This window comes from Molothrus ater, chromosome 3 (genome assembly GCF_012460135.2).
Source record: "Molothrus ater isolate BHLD 08-10-18 breed brown headed cowbird chromosome 3, BPBGC_Mater_1.1, whole genome shotgun sequence".
In the NCBI taxonomy this organism is placed as follows: Eukaryota; Metazoa; Chordata; class Aves; order Passeriformes; family Icteridae; genus Molothrus; species Molothrus ater.
The window spans coordinates 85,365,959-85,387,337 of record NC_050480.2 but is presented as its reverse complement, the minus strand read 5'-3'; the positions used below and the strand labels follow the sequence as shown (position 1 = coordinate 85,387,337).

Sequence of the window (21,379 nt, the reverse complement as noted above, 5' to 3'; positions counted from 1 at the left end):
CAAGTAAAATTCAACTCATTTTTAAAGAAATAGTAAAATGAGGCAAGAATTGTGAAGTTATACATGATTATGAAAGGGTTTTCATTTATTTGAATCAACTAATAGCAAACAATTGTTAGAAAATAGTTTTGAAAGTTAGTTTGAGAGAATTTCTAGGCATCCTTGACATATGGGCATTTAACCTAATCTTGAACACCCTCCTGAATACTCTCTTTCTGTAATTTACTTTCCCCCTTGCAGCTTTTCTGATATTTATATAATCTGAAGCTGGTTTTCTATAGTATAAAGCCCTTGTTTCATTTTGAATCCACAGCAGACAAATAGAAGTTACTTTATACTTATTCTTCTTAATGTGTTTGAAAACTGTTATTTTTCAGTGTAGTGGGTTATCCTTGGTGAGCAGTCATACCTCACCCAGCTGTTCACTCCCTTTCTCTTTTCAACCAGATAGGAAAAAATGGGATGAAAACTCTCACGGGTCAAGATAAGGACAGAGAGAGGACTCAGCTTGGAAAAAAGTTAATTTAATATATTGCCAGTTAAAATAAGGTTAAATAAGCTTTGGAAAAAAGAGGTTGCAAAATATCAAAACAACTCTCTCCTCCCTCTGTTCCCAGGGTCACCTTCATTCTGTTGGCTCTTTTCCTTACTCCAGCCAGTGCTAGGGGATAAGGAATGGGAGTTGTGGTCAGCTTATTAAAAGCTCTCTCTGCTTCTCCTTCCTCCTTGCACTTTTCCTCTGCTCAAGCATGTGTCTTCTTCATGAGCTATTGAACCTTAAGAAAAACTTGTTCTGGTGTGGCTCCTCCATCAGCTGCAGATTCTCCAAGAAATAACATCCATCTGCTCCAGTGTGGGCTGCAGTGTGGAAATCTGCTCTGGCATGGTCCTCTCCATTGGGCAGCTCTGGTGTTTTTGTCTGGAGCACATCCCTCTTATGTGACCTTACTGTTCCCTCTGCTGTTTCTCACTCTTTTTGTTTCTGCCTTCTCTGCCTGTGCAGAGTTTTGCTCTTTCCTAAACACAGTTTCCCAGAGGTGCTACATCATGGCTGCAGAGCTCAGCCGTGCTCTGCTGTGGGTCCTTTGGAGCTGCTTGCTCACCCCTGCCAACACCTCGACTCCTGAATCCAGTGCACTCAGTCACCTTTTCTGCAGATAACTATCTTATTGTGATTCATTTTCACTCTTCCTTCCTACTTTTAGGACCAGCGACTCTCATTATTGTCCTCTGGACAATCTCCAATTGATCTTCACCTTTCTTGAAGGGCAGTGCCTAAAACTGTACACAGCAATTTCACAGAGTACATAAAGAGGATTATTCAAAACCAGCTGTGATCTCACAGCCATGATGTGAATTCCAAGCTATATACAGAGGGAAGGCAGTGCTCCAGTGAATTGAAGTGAGCTTCATTCTCAGAAAAAAATTGACAATGCACAAAGCACATAACTTGAATGATTTTTTTTTGAGGGAAGTGGCCAGATAAACTTTCTGGGGATAAGATATACTAAATTCATAGCACTATATCTGCAGTGAAAAAAAAAAGCTCACATTATTGAAATGTTCAAACTTAACCAGACAATGACTTCCCTTTAAATTAAAGCTTAATTACTAACATTTAGCACAACTGTCAACATTAAAATTTTTGTTTAATATTTATAATAAACTAACAAAATATATAACACTTTCTTCACTTCCTTGTCTTCTCTTTACCCTTTCTAAAAATTTGTTTGAAAAAGAGTCCAATTACTTCTAAATCTAGTTGTGCTAAATTAAAGTGCTAGTGATGTACATGACAATTTAAAATCAATATTTTCAGAATGGATTGCTATTCAGAGGCAGGCATGCTTTACCCAAGATTTCTTATTGCAAAGTGCAGAGAGCTTAGACAATCTGCATAACAACCTGTTTTTTTCCAGTATTCTGCTGTAAGGATAGATGTATTTAGTCCTCAGAAACAGAAACATCTTAACTTGATGGGAAGCAAACACAGCACAGAAAGATAAATGGTAAATAAATAAGTCCGTTTTTATTCCTATGTCTATTTAAATGAAGGTTGAAATCAGGGCAGTTTGTTTTGCAAAGCACTTCTGATAATATCATGCCTGAGGCAGATGTTTGAAAGGCTTTTCTTTTCATTAAAAGCATTTACATCAGATTTGAAGCGTGAAAAATATGATTAGTGATGGTCATAGTGCAAGACACAGATGGATCATGGATATTAGGCTACTGCATTTAATTACAGAAAACACAAAGCAACAGGTATCTACTAAGAAAGCTTAATTGAATGACAAATATCTTGCTTCAGTTATTCTTCATAGAGATCCCTAGAGCATGATCAAGGGAAGAGACTTCTCTATTGCTCTTCCTTAGAATCATAGAATCAGAGAATAGTTTGGTTTGGAACAAACATTAAAGATCATCTAGTTCTAACCCCTTTGCCATGAGCAGGAATACCTTCCACTAAACCAGGTTGCTTATAGCCTCATCTAACCTGGCTTTGAACACTTCCAGGAATGGGACATTCCCGGCCTCTCTAGGAAACCTGTTCCAGTGCTTCACCACCCTCATAGTGAATAATTTCTAATCTAAACTTACTCTCTTAAAATTTGAAACTGTTCTCCTTTTCCTATGATTACATGCTCTTGTGAAAAGTCTTTCTCTAGCTCTCATGTAGCCTCCTTAGGCACTGGAAGGCTGCTCTAAGGTCTCCCAGGAACCTACTTTTCTCCAGGCTGAATGACACCAACTCTCTCAGCCTGTCATCATCAAGATGCTCCAGCCCATTGATCATCTTTTTTGGCCTTCTCTGTAGTCACTCCAACAGGTCCACATCCTTCTTTTGTTGGGAGCCCTGGAGCTGGACACAGTGTTCCAGGTGGGGTCTCACAGGAGCAGAATAGAGAGGTAAAATCACTTCTCTCAACCTACTGGTCACACTTATTTCAATGCAGCCCAGAATAAGCTTGGCCTTCTGGACTGCAAGTGCACATTGCTGGCTTGGGTCAATCTCCTCATCAACCAACACCCCAAGTCCTTCTCCTCAGGGCTCCTCTCAGTTTATTCTGTGTCCAGCCTGTACTGTTTCCCCCCTGACACATGGGTAAGAGCTTGCACTTGGCCTTATTGTACTTCACAAGAGTCACCATTATCTATGGATTTGTTAACTATTCATATCCATGTCTCTCTGGCCTTTGCTCTTACTGCTTTCCTTTTCATAGAAGTATGTGGATGCATAACCTAGAATATTGAGTTTCTGGTTACTCTAACATTTTAGTTGGCTGAGATAGTCCCTGTAACTGCATAACTTTATTGCTCTTTTTCACTATTCCTTTAATACATTTATTAAAATATTTAAGTCAGGTCCTTGATTGGTTTATGCTAATTCATCTAACATCACATATTTTAAGGAACAGCTAATGGCACTTTTCTGTAATCTTAATATTGCAGATTTTGCTGTGGATGGTTTTTTTTTGAAAATGTCATATGCTGAGCTGTAATAATGATGGTTCAGATATCTTTTTTTTTCCCTATAAATAAATTGATAAAAATTATACATTTGATAATTTGTAAGTTTATGAATTAGCCTTTTTAATAATTTTCAATATGTTTGGAAAATATCTAGTTATTAAACTAAGAATCATAAGTAGTTCTGGAATAAAACATTAGTTGTAGTACAAATGCAAAACCAAATTTGCTAAGATAAGCAAAGATTTACATCAATTCCTTGTAAATATTGTGCTGGTGGTTTTTATTTGCTAAGACATTCAGAACATCATACCCATTTTCTTTAACAAATCCTAAGGTCAGTAAGGATATTTTGAAGTATTTTGTCAGTGTTTGGTATGTAACATGGAGTACTTATTCAATGAACTGTAGCAAAACAGTTCATCAATTTAGCAATTTTTAATTAGTCCAGATACATTAGACTGAAAACAGATTGGATTGATATAGCTGACTGGATTGACAGACTGATGCTGAATACCACATGATCCTTTTGTTTATCTGTTTTGAGGTTTTGAAGCCTTTCCTGCTTGAATATATTGACCAACATGAACAGCTTATTTTTTTTCCTTTGTATGAGCATACTAAGACTATCAGCTTGCTTAAGTGATCCTATTTTGTTCTTAGATCCTTGTTCATAGATTCTGAGATGTATAGGTTTCAATCTGTCTTCTAATTTTACTAATACTTGTGAATTGAAAGCACACTAGTTTCTCAGATATAGTACATGACTTCACCTTAATGTATTTCCTATTTTTAAGCTAATACTGAAATTATTCAAAAGGTTATATTTGAATAATGTAGGTCACATTACTGCATTAAGTTCACCAAATAGTAAGTCCAAAATGCCCTTTCCCCATTTTTGTGGTTGTTAACTACCAGATGAAGAATAGCAATTAAGTATCATGTGCTCCTTGAAAATAATACTAATAGCAATAAGTAAGACATAATACTAAATAGCAAGCTCCTGTAATTGAGATATTTTTCCATCATGAACATTGTACTTTTTTTTCTTTGAAAAAGATAATTGCACTGAGTCACAATATTCAAGATACTCTTAAAGAGCAACCTTCAGATGTTTTTTAATACTTCCCAAAAAAGCTTTTCCATGAAGATTAGTTTTCACTTTTGATATTTAGAGCAGTGAAGGAGTAAAATTTTTCACTGAAGTGAGACTGATGGGCCTGTAGTTTCCGGGGTCCTCCTTCTTGCCTTTCTTGAAAACTGGGACAATGTTGTCCAGTTTCCAGTCAGCTGGGACCTCTCCAGATTCCCAAGACTGCTCAAAAATCAAGAGAGCTTTTGCAATGACATAGCCAAGCTCTTTGAGGATTCTTGGATGAATCCTATCTGTAGGGATCCAGCTGGAGCATCAGATCATACATCATTTCAGGGTTGACTGGAACTTTATAATTCTCGTAGTCATGGTCCTCCAGTTCAGAGCACTGAGGCGCCCTTGGTGCATCATCCGTGTCGAAGCAGAGACAAAGAAAGCATGAAACACATCTGCCTTGTCCATGTCCCTGTTTGTGAGGTGACTGTCCTCATCTTGCAATGGCCCAATGTTGTTTCTACATTGACTTTTACCATTAATATATTTGAAAGAACTGATTTTATTGTCCACCATATTTTTGGCCAGGTTCAACTCCAGTTGAGTTTTGACTGGATGAATTTTCTCCCTACAGTGGCAAACAGCACCTCTGTATTCTTCTATGACACCTTACCTTGCTTCCACAGGGCATACACCTTCCTTTTATGCCTTTTTTCCAAAAGGAGATCCCTGTTCAGCCAAGCCAGCCTTTTGGCTCCCCTGCTTGACTTTCAGCATTCCTGTGCCCTTCGGGAGGCAATGCTTAAAAAATTACCAGATGGATCCCAACACCTGCAAAAATATTTTCCATGGGGATTTTACTTACTAGTTCCCTGAGAAGTTTGAAGTCTGCTCTCCTCATTCCAGAGTTGAGGTTTTACTGGCGCTTTTTCTCTTGTCAACAGAAATTTTTAACTCAGCAGCTTTACAGTTGGCCAAGGTAGCCACCAACCTCCACTTCACTTACAAGATCCTCCCTGTTGACAAGCAGTAGATCAAGGAGGGCATCTTTCTGAGCCAGCTCCCTTAGGATCTGTTCTATAAAGTTGTCCTGCAGGATTTTTAGGAATCTTCTGCACTGGGTTGTAGCAGCTGTGTGGTTCTCCCAGATAATTTCTGACAAGTTGAAGTCCCCCATAAGGACAAGAGCAGTTGATTTGGAATTTTCCCTTAGTTGCTCAAAATATAATTTGTTGGCATTATCTTCCTAGCTGTAGGTCTACAGTAGGCTCCCACAATGACATTCATGTGATTGGTTTGTCCCTTGATTCTTATCCAGAAACTCTCAACTGAGCCATTGCCAACAGAGAACTCCAAGAACTCCATATATTCTATCCCTTCTCTTACATCAGTGCCACCCTCTCTCCACCTGTTTTCTCTTCTGCCCTGCCTTATCCCTCCTAAAGAGCCTGCAACCATCCAAGAGAGCGCTCCAGTCACAGGACTCGTCCCACCAGCTTTAACTTCTGCCAATGATATCAGACTGGGACTGGGGCAAAGCTTCAAGCTCTTTTTGTTTTACTTAATGCTGTGTGCACGTGTAGAAGCATTTAAGTCTGGTATTTTGTAGCCAGCACCTCGTGAAGCAGATTAAGGGATTAGTGCTTGTTTCCTCAAATTTTGGCACACCATACAATCACTCATCACTGCCAAGCCTGGTATTTTCCCTTTCCACCTTCCAAACTACTTTAAAGCTTTGTCAGTGAGCCCCACTGGCTCCTGTGTGGGAGCTCCTTTTCCCCTTTGAGAGAAGTGCATTCTATCAGGTGTCAGTAGACCAGGTGTTAGGTAGATCATCCCATGGTCACAAACCCCAAATTTTTTCCACTTACAAAGCCTCAAAGCCATGTGTTGACCTGAAAAATCTGCCTATTTGGGCTTTATAACAACTCTTTTTTATGGTAATTATTTGTCAATATGAATTCCCCGCTTAGAGTCTATTTAGAATTATCAATATATGGAGATTGTCATGTCATTAAAATAGATAATCATGATTTCAAATTGTAATTATGTTTTCTGACCTATTTATGTAAATAAATATTATTCATAAAAATTATTATAAAAATGCCTGGAGAGGTTAGAGATCATCTTCACATCTGCAAGAAGTTGAGGTAATTCCTTACAGAGTTTCATGTATGTAAATGAGAATTTAAATAGTGCCCAGACCATAATTTCCAGGAAACTGACCATAAGAGGCAAGTTGATGCACTCATTCACAAACCATGTTCACAAAATCAAGCACCTGTTAATAGTCACTTTTTTGTTTCTTGAAGGATAAGGAATTTAATAAATCAAAATCAGTCCCTGTAAAATTAAATTTCTTTCAAGCCGCAGGTTTTGTTGATTACATCAACACAGCCTAGAAATATACTCAGTATTGAGGAACATCTTGAATTAGAAATTATACATTTATGCATTAGAATCTGATAGCTGTTAGTGAAGTGTGCTTGCAAATTTAAGTGTATCTATAGATAAAGAAAGAATAAATTGCATACTGACCTCAGTATGTAGAGGTAACATCTATGCAGCTTATTTACATAGTCTGAAATAGCTGAGCCTGTCTTGAGATGTCCTATGGTTAAGACTAAAATTTTTGCTATTGGACTAAATAAGAAACTTGCTTTTGTGCTTGAAAAAACCAATAAAACTATTGTTTGGAAGGAGGAGTGATAAAAATGTCAAAGTTGATAGGCATTAAGTTCCTATTTAGAATATGTTTTGTTTTCTGAAAGACTTATACGATTTTCACTACAAGATGTTAAGCAGAGTGCTTCAATATGCATATTTTATTTAATAAATATGGAAGAATGTTTCTTGGTTGATAGTTCATAATATTTCCATAGCTATGAAATGCAGTTTAGTATTAATACCAAAGTAAATTAAATTAGGAAGTCCTCTGTTAACTTGAGATACCGTTCTTCAGTAGTCAGAATATTGTTTTAAAGGCCAAAGTGACGACCTATTAAGTTTCAAAGTCATTGTACACTGGCAGTCCTTCCCAAGATATACTAAAAAAACAATCAAAGAAAATATTCTACAATTTCAGCTCAATATAACATTATAATCTGTCATTTGGAAGTTCTTCAAATTATTTCTCCTTTATAAATACTTACACATCTTCATAGATATGCTGTGTTCAGTTCTGATTTTCCTATATGCCAAAATTTGCCATGGCTAAGATAACTACTGGAGAAGCTAGATGTATAATTTTAGCATTACCATCTACATTTTTACAGGAATTTTGATTCTATCACTTTCCCTTTAGTTCAGTGATTGCATTAACTAGTCTCTTCCATCACATATTCATAGTTGTAATAAAACCTCTTTATACCTCTCAATGTGAAGTCTATAGAAAATGTAGAAAATTTATTTATTTATGTATTTATTTTGCCAGCTTGTTAGTCTTTTTCCTGGTGGCATGGTACGAATTAATTGTAGCATAAATGAGAACCATGCTCTTTATTTCTTCATTTGGGATTTTTACACACTTCCTCAAAGGTTTTTGTCTTCCACTGAGCAACATATGAAGAAACTAAATTTCTGTTACTTCTTCTTCTTCTTGGGTGGTTAATTTTCTTTGGAAAGTATAGCTTTTCTCAACTGTTTCTGGGCTAATAGTTTTTTCTAATGTATTCACTTAGTAAATCTCACTTAGTGACATAAACAGTCAGTAATTAATCCAGATTTTTTCTATAGCAGGCAAATTCTGAATGACATGGTAGAAGATAAAAAAATATAACTATTTTAAATAGTAATAAATATTTTCATAATGCTAGTCTAGTCATAGGTACATTAAGATAGAATTCATGTTATATCATAAATATTTTAAGAATTCTGTGGACTTAAATTGCAGAGCATCAAATTGAAACTGAAAAAAGAACATAAACTATACTTGTCTGTAGTCAGTGACTGCATTCTCTTAAAAAATACAAAAAGCAACAGAAGTGAAATAATTCTAAAAATCTTCCAGAATATCATAATTTTTTAAACATCTTCTAAACTGGAATTAAATAATTTTCCTCTATACCCACAATATATGGTTTTAAAATAATTAGCATTTCAATGTGTGCTCGCAGCTTTTATGGCAATGTGTCTTAAGAACTTCAAGCTTTGCAAACATTACATAACAATATTTGTTTTCCCTTTTACATCCACCACAGTCTGTGATGTATTTTGTCTCTGAAAGCTTTGAATAAAACTCATTAGAGAGTATAACTGTATATCATTATTCCACTACAACCACTAAATGAAAATACACTACAAACTCCAGTTCAATTTATAATACTTTTTGTATAAGAATTATTTTTCTTAGAACTTGTTTTTCCAAGATGACTATGGTATTCTAAGTCTTAGATTGTGAAACATCTGCCTGTAAGGTGAGACATTCACCTATAAAGAAATATAGGGGCAAAATGCTAAAATGTACCTTTTCTTTCTTCACAGCTGTAACCTGCCCCAGCATAGAGACTCTTCTGTCAGAACATGTTGTCTGGAGACTGATTTCTGGGTCACTGGATGAGTATGGAGCTCAAGTCATGCTTAGCTGCAGTCCTGGGTATTATTTATTGGGTCAAAGAGTCATACAGTGCAGGGCTAATGGAACCTGGAGCATAGGCAATGAAAGGCCAGCTTGTAAGGGTAAGGAAAATACTTGTTTACAGAATCCTATGCTTTTTAATACATGTATTTTCTTTTATAAATAAACTATTTATAAAATAGTTTAATATTTTGCTCTCACATTCCAAGTAAGAAAGTGTGAAATTTTCAGTAACTTGAAATTAATTTTTTCCAGCTCCTTAGGTGTTAAGTACAATATGTTTCATACAAGAGTCAATGACGTACCATCAAGAAATCAATTTGTATTTATTCTACTACGTGGTGCATAAGTATGTAGAAAGTACTAGAAAATGGTATTACTTTAAAAGAACCCAGAGTAGAGTTAGAAGATGAATGCTTTGACCTCTTGGGTGAAGCATTAAAACTGTACTGTTGGAGAAATGTTCATATGCGCTTTCATAGTGTCTTCATACAAAAATGCCATAAATTACATCAATCTTGACTTTGGATGTTTAAGGTTTTAGGGAACCATGGCAATCTCAGTGGAATCATACAAACTTCAAGGGTTACAGTGCCAAAGTCTTAATAAATTTCTCCAAAACTTCATTCTTCTTTTACAAAAAGTTATTTTTTAAATTCTGTTAACTGCAATTGTGTCCCTTTTTTTTTGTGCACACAGACTAAAAAATATATTTTTGATATTCTGCCTAATATCCAGCTACTGTTCAGCTGCTAACAAGTCTTTGAAAAGATAGTTCTTTCCCACCCTCTGCAATTACAGAAATTTTATGTGAGTAGAAAATGGGATGATCCATATCAGACACAGTTAACCAAAAGAAAAGTATTAGAAACACAGAGAGTTGCTGATTGAAGAGATATTAGTTAATTTATAAGAAAGGTACATTGTTTTACCCTCTACTAGAGGACTGATTAGGATTTAATTATAGCAAACTTCATGCCCCAGGAGATATTCAGTAATATATCCATTGGACATGGATCATTAAGATCCAGAAACACACTGCAGAGTATTTTTCTGAAGTCTACAGTTTACTTTCTCTTCAAAAAGAGTTTGATTTATTTTTTTAACATAAATATAATTAATATTCAATATTAAAATTAGGAATTATAATGTTAGGCTAATCCCCAAACTACATTAATGTGACATGATCGTAGTCAAAATGAGTCTTACTCATTTTGCTCACTCTAGGCACATTATATACATAAGAATCGATGATATTTTCTGATTATGACTGAGTTAGTTAACTGCATCGTAGCTGGCACTTGATTTTATACAAACTCTAACCAATTCCAAGTTGTTTTCTACAGCAAACATTTAAAAATATGTAAGAGTGGGACCTTGGGATTTTAAGTAGGAAGTTTAGTTGTGGTCAAGATGCTATTGAAAGTAAACATATGATTCATACTGATGTATAAATACAGTTGAAGCTCTTGAGGACAATGGTCTGCATCTTAAATTACAATGTTTTTTGTATACTCTTCTAGAAACAAAAGCAATGACAGAATGGTTTTAATTAAATTAGACTTTCATGCATTCTTGAAAGACAATTCTTCATGTGATGTGCAATAGCTGTGGGTTGCAGCTGATGCTACAGAAAGTTTCTCTGATAATTGGTCAAATCTAGTCTTTGGCAAAACCAGATGATTTATTGTTTTAGCAAGCAGACAATCATATATGCTATATGCTTATGAATAGTAGTGGGAAATAAGAAAAAAGACAGTTCATGACAATTCAGAGTACTAAATGTTAAAAAGATTTATAAAACTTTATACTTACACAACATTTAAAACAGCCAGGGAAAGTCTATTTGAGGAGTAGCCATGGATATGTACATATGGAATATAACCACAACCTTCTCAGGAATTCATGTAATTCCCTTGTTTCAGAACTAGAAATATTCATTGACTGCTGTCAAGATATGCAAGTATCCCAAAGAATTTTTAGTTTTAGAACATATGTTGCCATATCAAGCATAATTTTAATCCCTTTCTATGGAATACAACTCTTGTATTTATTCCTATTCCATTTACTTTTTAAGAAAACATGAGGTGATGAAAAATTATGAAAAGCATTTTCATATTTCAGTATGTTATATTTCTATATTTTTTTCTAGTTATCTCCTGTGGTGGTCTTCCATCTCCACCAAATGGAAATAAGATTGGAACCTTAACAGTGTATGGAGCTACTGCAATATTCACTTGTAACACAGGATACACATTAGTTGGTTCTCATGTGAGAGAGTGCTTGGCAAATGGTCTCTGGAGTGGTACTGAAACCCAATGCCTAGGTAAAACCCCCAAATTTTTGTTCCTTGTTTTGTTTTGTTTTGTCTTAAAAGTATCAAGAACTGGATTTCAGCCTCTTGTCAAGCAACATTTTTGAATCGATGAAAAATAAAGGTACCTTAAATATGGAAATATTATGTCCTGTATACGATTTTCTGCTATTCTATGAACATATATATTTTCATTAGACATAAAATTATCTTTTATGTTGTTGTAATGCTTTTCAAACCAGTATGATTTTTAAGTGACTCAAATAATCGCCCACATTCACAGCGCTTTTCTTTGTGGAGCAGGGTGTGTGATGAAACAGCTTCAAGGTAATCTTCTATTAGGGCTATTCCTGGTGCATTCCAACTACAATTAAGCATTCAGAATATTGACCATTCAGTCATGGGAAGCAGACAAGAGGCAATCAAAAGTAAAGCAAAACCAAGACTCTTTCAAACCCTGGGATTTATATAGTTTGGACATTCATTCTCACCCCAACTCTTGCTCTCTTCAGATCCACTCATATTGTTTCACACACCTAATACAGACATAAGGAAAAGGTTCTCTTTTTGAGTAACATTTGAGGCTCAGCAGTGGTTTTATTCTTGGTTGTGAACAGTTTATTTATTTCTGGAATTAGTTTTTTGCTTTGTCTGCCCTCTTTTTGCAGATTTTCCTCTTGCCTTACAGTTGAATGTACTTGGTTACTCTGAGGAAAGGAGAAATTCAGCTTTCCTCTTCAGAGCTCAACCTCACATAAAAAGCATCTTTCTTCTCTGCTGCCTCACTATGTCATTTTAGCAGAACACATAGCGTTCCATGCTTATCTTTATATTCAGGTATACATGGGAATGTCCAAGCACCTCTCCTGGGTAGTGAGGAGTTTTACAGTGGATTTGTTGCAACACTGTGGATCATGTGCAGTCCCCTGGTGGAAGGCCTCAGAAATTAGTCTGTGGGCTATGGCCTCCCTGTGCTGGACCCAGACAGAACTGTTTTTTAGCGCAGTTGCTGAGTTGGCTTTTCTTGTGGATACATTCTTCTCCCCAGGCTTGTTTACTTAGACCCAAGATAATTGGGCAATAGAAACACCTTTATCTTATCTCAAGCTCCTGTCAGGTGGCTTAACTTTATGTCCAGATTTCCAGAATTTGCTGAGGCTCATTCAGTGAGGGGGGAGGTTTGGTGACGGCACATGGGCAGTGGCTTCTTTGAGCCATTAACTATTAACATCTCAATTTCTCAAGATACTATGCTGCAGCAGAAAAAAAAAAAAAGACAATATTTTCAGAAAAAAATAGCACAGAATCATGTAATTCAGATCAGAATTAAAATTTTATAACCTTTCATTAAGTATTCCTGATTGAGTGCTTCATTTTGCAACAGGAATGTTTGTAGTTCAATTTTTTTGAATGCAGTTTTGTAGTATGTTGTCTCTTCAGACATGGAGTGGTCAGAAGTACTGACCATTGTCTCAACGACCTAACCTAACTTCTAAATGTCACTTCCTTATTAGTGGCTTCCCAGCAAGATGCTGTTATTTCTGGCAAATTTTATGAAAATGAAGAACACTCCTCTGGCTTGATATATTTTCACACCTGATTGTTCAATTTGAAATATGCTGTATTAAGAAAGATACCATTTTGATGCAGGAAATAAGCATAGGATAGCATAAGCATAGGATATAGGCATAAGCAGAGTACACCAATTGCTACTTCTGTTGATATTCAGAGCAGTAAAGAAGTAAAATACTTGTTACCTAGGTAAAAATTTGCACTGAGGTGCTGCTTAGGGGAATGCTATGATTCAGCATTACTTTTTCATGTGTAAGTTCATCAGTTCCACAGCGGAAGTATACAGAGGCTTTGTAGCTAAAAACACATCAGCCATCTACTGCTGTGAGGTTATCCCTGAACTGAGGCTGACTAACATTTAAATATGTTGGAACTGCAACTCTGAAGACCCAACAGCCCAAAATTTGTATGTGTAAGAGTGTTCTCCACAGCCCTTTCTTCTGCTCTGAACATGCAAAGTCTATTGCAAAAAAAAAGAACTATTATGTCTGTAGGCTCTTCCAGTATGTTACACTACTCATTGCCAGGGTATTGCCTGACACCTGCATGTAATGAATTCAAGCATAAAGATATGTATTAGTATTCATTCATTTTGAATAACCTGAAATATCACTTCATAATCTGATCAATAATAACAGTATTTAGTACTTATGTACTATACTTTTCTTTTTTGAAATGCTATATGCAGGATAATTTGGCTGCCAACATATGGAAACTAAACAATACACAAGTCTCAGTGGATTCTGTTTGAATTATAAATCGCTCTTGCTCATGACAGGCCGGGAAAGAGGATTTTTTTCTTCTATTCTGACTATTGAGAAATAACATTACATTGAACATTCACAGAAGATTAGCTGTCTATGGTAGTCATGTCTTTAGATGTAAATAGTGTAGAGATGGAGAATTTTCAGTACATAACTTACATGTATATATATGTATATTACATATATAGAACAATACCACATTATTCTGCAAGTCAGTTTAGAAATGATACTTAGTGAAGCTTTTAACTGTTTGGGAAACAGTTAATAAGTTTATTAGATCTCATATTTAGGAAAGATTGTGTCTACATGCAGCTTGAATTAAATTTATATGAAGTTGTCCTTTTCTTCTCCAGGAGTAATTTGTAGGATTTTTTTTTTTTTGCTGGATTTTTCTAATTCAGATTTTACAAATCTCCATTGAAATTGGTATAGATTACTAATATCTCCTTATAAATAATATTTTTTTTATTTTTTCCCACCTGATTATCTGCATTCTGCATTTTAAATTATTTTTACAGATCTATTCCCACTTGTAATGAACATGGGACATCTGGTAGGAACTATTACTGTAGTAAAGGCATTGCTTGCTTTATGATACTTCCCAATTCTATTCTTCTCCTAGAAACTTAGATGGACTTTAGTTCCTGTTTGATTGATTTCATTGTTGAATGAAGCCCTATGCTTAGAACTGTTAAATGCACGGATTTACCTCACCAGACAAAAAAGATCCCATTTAGAGCTGGCAGGTTAACCACTACTTAGTCCTTGCTATTTCAAAATCAGACAGGCTCTATAGTGCTAAAAATATTATACAGCTTTGAGTGTGAAAGTCTAAATTTGAGTTACCCCATGCGTGCTGCAGAAAGTTTTATTTCTGCTACTAAGCTCATTTTTGTCTCTCTTACATGCTTTCACATAAAGTATATTAATACCATGTTCTTCAGACACTTAATTTAGATGCAACTAAGAACACAATTCAAGGTCAATGGAGCTGTGTAGGCTCCTCCAGAGAGCAATTCAGGAAAGGTAAATTCTTACATTTTAAAGCTAGATGATGTGAATACTGCTAATTGAATATTCCTAAATTTCAAGGACAAAATGCTACAAATTTATTTCAGAGGTGCCTTTAAGACTTATCTGAAGCCTGTGAAAATCAGAAGGCAGACATGCAGGGAGCTCTGAATGAATCTTTCCATTTCAAAGGAATTATAATGAGTTAGAGATGCTTTTTATCTACACTGTACCTCCATGAATATAATTCAAGACATCTATAGATGAAAATAGATACCACTTTATATTATCCGCTGATAAGTGTAGAATTAGTTTATGATTTCAGGTTAGATGAGTACACTAATTTCTGTACCTTAGGAAAGGGTTTGTCAATTCCTTATTATTTGTCCCTATAGAAAGCTAAAATCAGGGATTGTAGTTAATGAGTCTAAGGCTCAATTTAAGACCTACATTTTCAGTTTGTCAGCATTACATGTATTTATTTTTATTAGTTATACAAGCATAAATATTAATTGGTATGCAAGATTTCTTTCAATTTCACTCACTCAACATATGTATCTTTTAATTTTATAATATGTCTCTTTCCCCTTTTTCCTTCCAAGAATATTTACAACTAAAATCACAAACCTACTTGTTTTTATGTATGATTTGTGTGTATGGCTGATCACAGGTTCATAGAGGGCACAGGGCAAATTGGAAGCATTTAATTTGCCTTACTCCATCTGCAAAATCAGTGGCACTTAATTGCAGATCAGTGTGTTTTCCTGAAAACATATTTTTCCCTGTGTTTTTACACCTTTCATGTGCAAAACTACACATAAAAAATCAAGGACACACTTAAAATCTAAAGTTAAATATAATTTACTTCATTCCATCTTTTAATTATATGATATTTATAATGCCTTAGATTTATCTTTATGAAAACATGCTGCTGTGGACTATGGTTGTGTAAAATATCTAATCCTTTAATTGATAACTCATAGGTAAATTGCAGTATAATATTATGATATTGACTTTTATTTTAAATTCTTACTAAAATAAAATAGAATTATTTGTATCATGCTTTCCAGGTGTTTCAGAATAAAACTGCTGAACCAACCCTGATGCATATGAACAATTTTCTAAATTCTGGAGGGAATATTTTATTTTTAAAAATCCCCTCACAGACTTCTTCATTTTCTTTAATTTTAGCTGATGAGAAAATTACATACATTTGTGTCATTGCAGTGCTCTTTCAGTTCTTGATATTTTGGAATAGTTAATTTAAATGAGTCAAAATTCCCTGAAAAATCATTAAATACAGTAGGTGGAATGATCTGTAAATGAAATGACTTTCATAATAAGTTCAGCAACTCATTAAATCCCCATTTAAGAGAAATGCATAATATTTTTCTTTATGCCAGGTGGCACATTTCATCTATTTTTCTTCTTGAAATTCCCTGTGGTCCTGTGTTTGTCTTCTGTGCAGCTACTGCTTTTCAATTCTTTATTATTTAGAGCTAGAAAATGAAAAAAAAAATCCAAATGTATTCCTTTCTATTTCACCTCCCTTCCTGGGAAAAAAATAGGGAGAAAATATTAGGAACTAATTTCTAGGCATAGGGAAAATAAGAAAATGATTGGGAACAGGCAGGATGGAAGAATCAAAAGCAAACCTTGATAATCTTACTGCCTTTTCCAGTGACTGTCTCATGAGATGTAGATTTCAGCAGTAGATTTCTTTCACTTTGTGGTTTAGCAAAACTTTTGAAACAGTCTCCCCTTGTATCTATGTAGCCAAATTGGGAAGACAGGGACTGGATGGGGGGACTGCAAAATGGATGGAAAACTAATCGAGCCAGCAAACTCTAGGGGTATTGTTTCTTGATTCCAAGTGTGACTAGGAACCAGTGGATGCTGGGGATGAATACAAAGGCCCACATTCTCCAGCTCTGTCCCTCACTGGATAACAAATTGGGATGCAGCTGCAGCAAGTTTGAGGGTGACACGAAATGATGGGAGAACAGTCGATGTGTGGATTCTAGTACTGCTAGACAGAGAGATCTTTAAAATCTGGAGGCATGGGCCGACAGGAAGGTCATAAAGTTCAGGAAAGACAAATGCAGAATCCTGCCCTTTGCCTTGAATAATGCCATTTGTGAGTACTCTTGGAACTGACTGGGTAAAAAAAAACTTTAGAGAAAGCACCCAGGTGACTGAGTGGAGAGGCTGACTAAGAGTTAAAAGTGTGGCCTTGCAGTAGAACTATCATACTGGAGTGTATGAGCACCAGTGTGGTCACCAGGTCATGGTTATTATTTCCTCTTCAGCACTCATGTGGAAAATTGTGTGTGGTTTTTGTGTCCTCCACCATACAAGAGAGATATTGCAAAATGAAGCAAGTTCAGGGGAAGAACCCATTTAGGGGCCAGGGGCTGGAATATCTTTTAGACAAGGAGAGGCTGAGTGAGGCTGGAGGAGAGAGAAGGGTAAAAGGGATCATATTACTAATTTGGACTGAGAAAAATAAGATAAATTATTCCATGACACATTTCAAGGGTAAAAATATGTTTTCAGTGTCCTCTGTTGCCACATTCTGTGTTGTAAGGGGAAAGATAGCTGTACAATTAGCGAAAAACTTGCATTCATACTTTCTTCCTCAAATTTGCAGAATACGACAATGCTTAGAGGTATCAGCAATCCTACTATTAGGATTTTTATAATAATCCTGCGTGTATGAAAAACCTAATAAAATGGTGTATGCTTTATCTTTCTAGTGTATTAGAGGAGCTGTTAGGTGGGAATGAAATATAATGTCTAAAACAATAAAGGGGCTTTATTAGAAAGATTGAATCCCAAAGAAAAGGTGCAAACAAGTTGTTGTTTATGGATACAGCCTGCACGAAACAGAAGTGATCACACATACCCACAACCAATTGTAGCTTCAGACTGGAGCCTTAGGTCCCAGTCCTCACCTCTCAAAATGAGAACTTAGCACATGTTTTAGATGAAATTACTGCAGTTGTAATTAATCAGTGTCACCAAAAAAAACCCAACCAAACAAACAAAAAAAACCAAAAAAACAAAACCAAACTTTTTTCTCCTCCTTAATCAGTAAAGAGAAATAGATTTTTGCTCAGCAATTGTGTTTTCAAACAGAATAAAGAATCCAGAATTAATTAAATCATTACTTGGCTTCCTCACTGCCAAGACTGCTATTATCCTGGAACAATGGATTCTGTAATGTTTTAACAGCAGCTGAAATAAGGAGGAAACAGTGCAGGCAGACATTCATTCTTGTTCATGCCTTCTATCTCAAAAAGGCTTATAAATTCATATTCATGTCAAAATTATAGTAAACTCTTCTTTATATTGCTTTAAAATTTGGTCAGTACCAACAAAAATACTCTTCTTCTATTTTTTATTATGGTGAAGTGCCTTAGTAAGGTTGCCTTTTTCCCCATGGAAGTATGAGGTCTTTAACTCTCAAACCGGTACTATTATTTCATCATAGAATTCTCATTTCTCTAATTCATTATTTTCTCCTTCAAAGAAGTAGAAGAAATATCATCTAAAGGTTTTATACCTGAGAACTTGTTCTGCACAGTGCAGTAGTTGACTCTAAATATATTGTTTATTGAAAAGAAAGCTGAAATTTTGTTGGTTTTTCTTTTCTTGTAAATTTTAGCAAAATTTAAGCAAATTTTTTTTTAGCAAAAAAATACATGTTTTTGATGGGTTGTTCTTTCATTGTAGCTGGTCACTGTGGCTCACCAGACCCGATTGTAAATGGCCATATTAGTGGGGATGGTTTCAGTTACCGTGACACTGTAGTCTACCAGTGTAATCCTGGCTTTCGACTTGTTGGTACATCTGTCCGAATTTGCCTGCAGGACCACAAGTGGTCTGGACAAACTCCTGTTTGTGTCCGTAAGTACAATTAATTTTTCACTGAATTGTTGCTTCTATTTTAAATGTAATAGAATATTAATAGTGGATTGGATGTTCAAAACTGTTTGGGCTTGGATCAGAGGTTTAGTGGACCTGTTGTCAGTTACAAGGGTTGTTATGATCCAGTTTCTAACCTAGCATGGACTTGTTAATATTTCCAGTAACTCCTGATATCTGTTGTTTCAGAAACGGGATGGCATAGGCGCTGAGGGGGTTTGAATAGCAGGCTGCAACTGTGTAACTTAATCCATCACTTTCTCCCTGTCCAGGCATAGTTGTAATGCCAACTGTGGGCTTGCTGAGCCTCTCTCCTATTTTTTTTTCCATGAAGAGTGAAAAATTCCTTTAAGGACAAAGCTGGACTAGTGTTCATCTTGCATTTCTGATCGTGACTGCCTGTTTTTGCAAATTGGCCTCAAGTTGTCAAGCTGACTTACCAATGCAAGCAAGGCATGGCATTGGATTATACTACATCTGTTAGGAGAGATGTTAACTTTTTTATAGCCTTTACTATTTTCTCAATTCACCTGTTTTTGAAAATCCCATTATTAAAGGCTAGAATTGCGGAGTCTTTCCTTCTCTAGTTCTTAATTTGTGTGGCAGATTATCTGACATTTTCTGAACCATCAGCCATTTAATCAGTCAAGTCAAATTTATCCGTTTTTTATTTTGTTACTTTATTATGTAGTTGATTTTATTTCTCTTTAATTTCAGTTTTATTAAAGAGCCCCATTTTTATACATATTTTTTATTTCTAATGGAGAATTTATATCAACTATTTCAGTGTTGCATTTTTTAAGATGTCTGTAATTCAGGCATAAGCATTGTCTACACAGAGAATCACTAAGAGGGTCAGCTTTTCTGTTCAATAAATACCAAATTTCTAAATGTTCAGTATTTTCTTGAAAATTTTTATATGTATACAGTGGCAGAAAATATCTGCCAAATGTCATTGCCCTTTTAAAATCTTGTTTATATCTTCAAGTGATTTATATTCATTAAAGGAGTCACAACTAGCATTGTTACTATTAGTGCATTCATTTGAATGTGGAGTGAATAGAATTCCTCCCAAAGAAAGGGGCAAATCTGGGAGGGCATAGGAGGGGCAGGAGGCTGCTCCTTCTTATATGGATGTTATTGCTACCATTATGAAGAACTGGCATCAGGTTCTGTTATTAGAGTTTGCCTACTGTTTATCATTGCAAGATGGTTTTCTTTTGCTTAGAACACCAGCCAGACTAAAAAACCATGCAAGATGATTTGGTTTATGTCAGCGTCCAAACTTTAGGGGATTTTCCTCCTTTGATTAATTTACTTAAGAAATTCCCATAACAATTAGACTCTTATTTCTGGGATGTAAAGTGAAAACATACTGTTCACCAATGCTAGGAATGTGTTCTACTGAAATATTTTTCTGACTGAGTATTGTGGAGCCTGAGTTAGAAATATGGCTCTGGTGGGTTGACGTTGGCTGGATGCCAGGTGGCCACTGAACTACTCTCACTCCCCTCCTCAGAAAGGCAGGGGAAAAAAATAAGATGGCAGCTTACTAAAACAAAAGGAATGTTTGCATGTGCAAGCAAAGAAAATAAATTTTTCCTTTTCTACTTCCCATGAGCAAGCAATGTCTGGCTGTGTCGCAAGAAAGAGCGCATCAGCCTGTGTAACAGTTGCTCCAAAACATGTGTGTAAATAATGGATGATACCTCTCCTCCTTCCCTGCTGCCACCCTGCCCCTTCCTCCTCCACCTCCTCCAGCTGTTTTATCTGAGCAATCATACAGAATGGAGCATCCCCTTGGTCAGCTAACCTGGTTATATTCACTTGCGAGTTTGAGACCCTCCCAGCCTACTGGTGGGAAGATGGAATGTTGGGGAGACAGCAGTGATGCTGTGCAGTGCTGCTCAGCAGTAGCAAAACAGTTGGGTGTTAGCAAAACAGTTGGGTGCTCTCAACACCTTTCCAGCTAATGAGACAAAGCACAGCACTGTAAGACATCCATCTCAGCTAGATCCAATACAATAGCAGAGACGTTACAAAGACATTAGAGGTTGTGCCCCTGAAAATTTGCCCCAGATTGGTCTTTATTTTGTGAGCTTTTTACAGAAAATCACATCTTTTTATATTTTTAATTTACTTTGAAAGGATTTTTAGATTTGTAAAGTACCAGACATTGTTGTCTTAAAAAATAATACCTAAAGAAGCACTTGTAGTTCTACACCCATGACTACTTAACATTCTTAGTTTCATATACAAGTCAGCCTCCTTCATCTTGCAAAATTTGTGACACACAGGTCTTTCCCCATCTCTCTGCTGGATAATCAGTTGGACCACACCTTAGCCAAGTATTTTCTGAAAGGTCTTTCCACTTGCTTCTTATTGAGATTTAATAGGAAATAAGATTTCTGCTTAGTTCCTTGTGAGTAGCAGCACAACGAAATCAAATGAAAAAATAAACATGCTTATAGATTATTTATTTAAGTAGGATAAGTATCACTAGTATAGAGATGAGAAGTTCTGTGTTTGTGCATGTGTGCATATATACATTCTGATTTTACATTGTTAGTATCTATGCTTTTATATCTTTTTCTAAAATATTTTAATATCTTGTCACATGAGAAAACTAGAGCTTGACCATAATAAGCCTATTTTATAAG

At 35.7% G+C, this 21,379-nt stretch overlaps 1 protein-coding gene across 1 annotated transcript in view; it reads left to right on the top strand.

The window, feature by feature from the left end:
- CSMD1 (CUB and Sushi multiple domains 1) overlaps positions 1-21,379 on the top strand; it is a 1,073,317-nt gene that overhangs the window by 1,000,242 nt on the left and 51,696 nt on the right. The window contains 3 exon segments of the mRNA XM_036380277.2: positions 9,038-9,232; positions 11,284-11,457; positions 18,528-18,701. Coding sequence (XP_036236170.2) covers positions 9,038-9,232; positions 11,284-11,457; positions 18,528-18,701 — 543 coding nt within the window.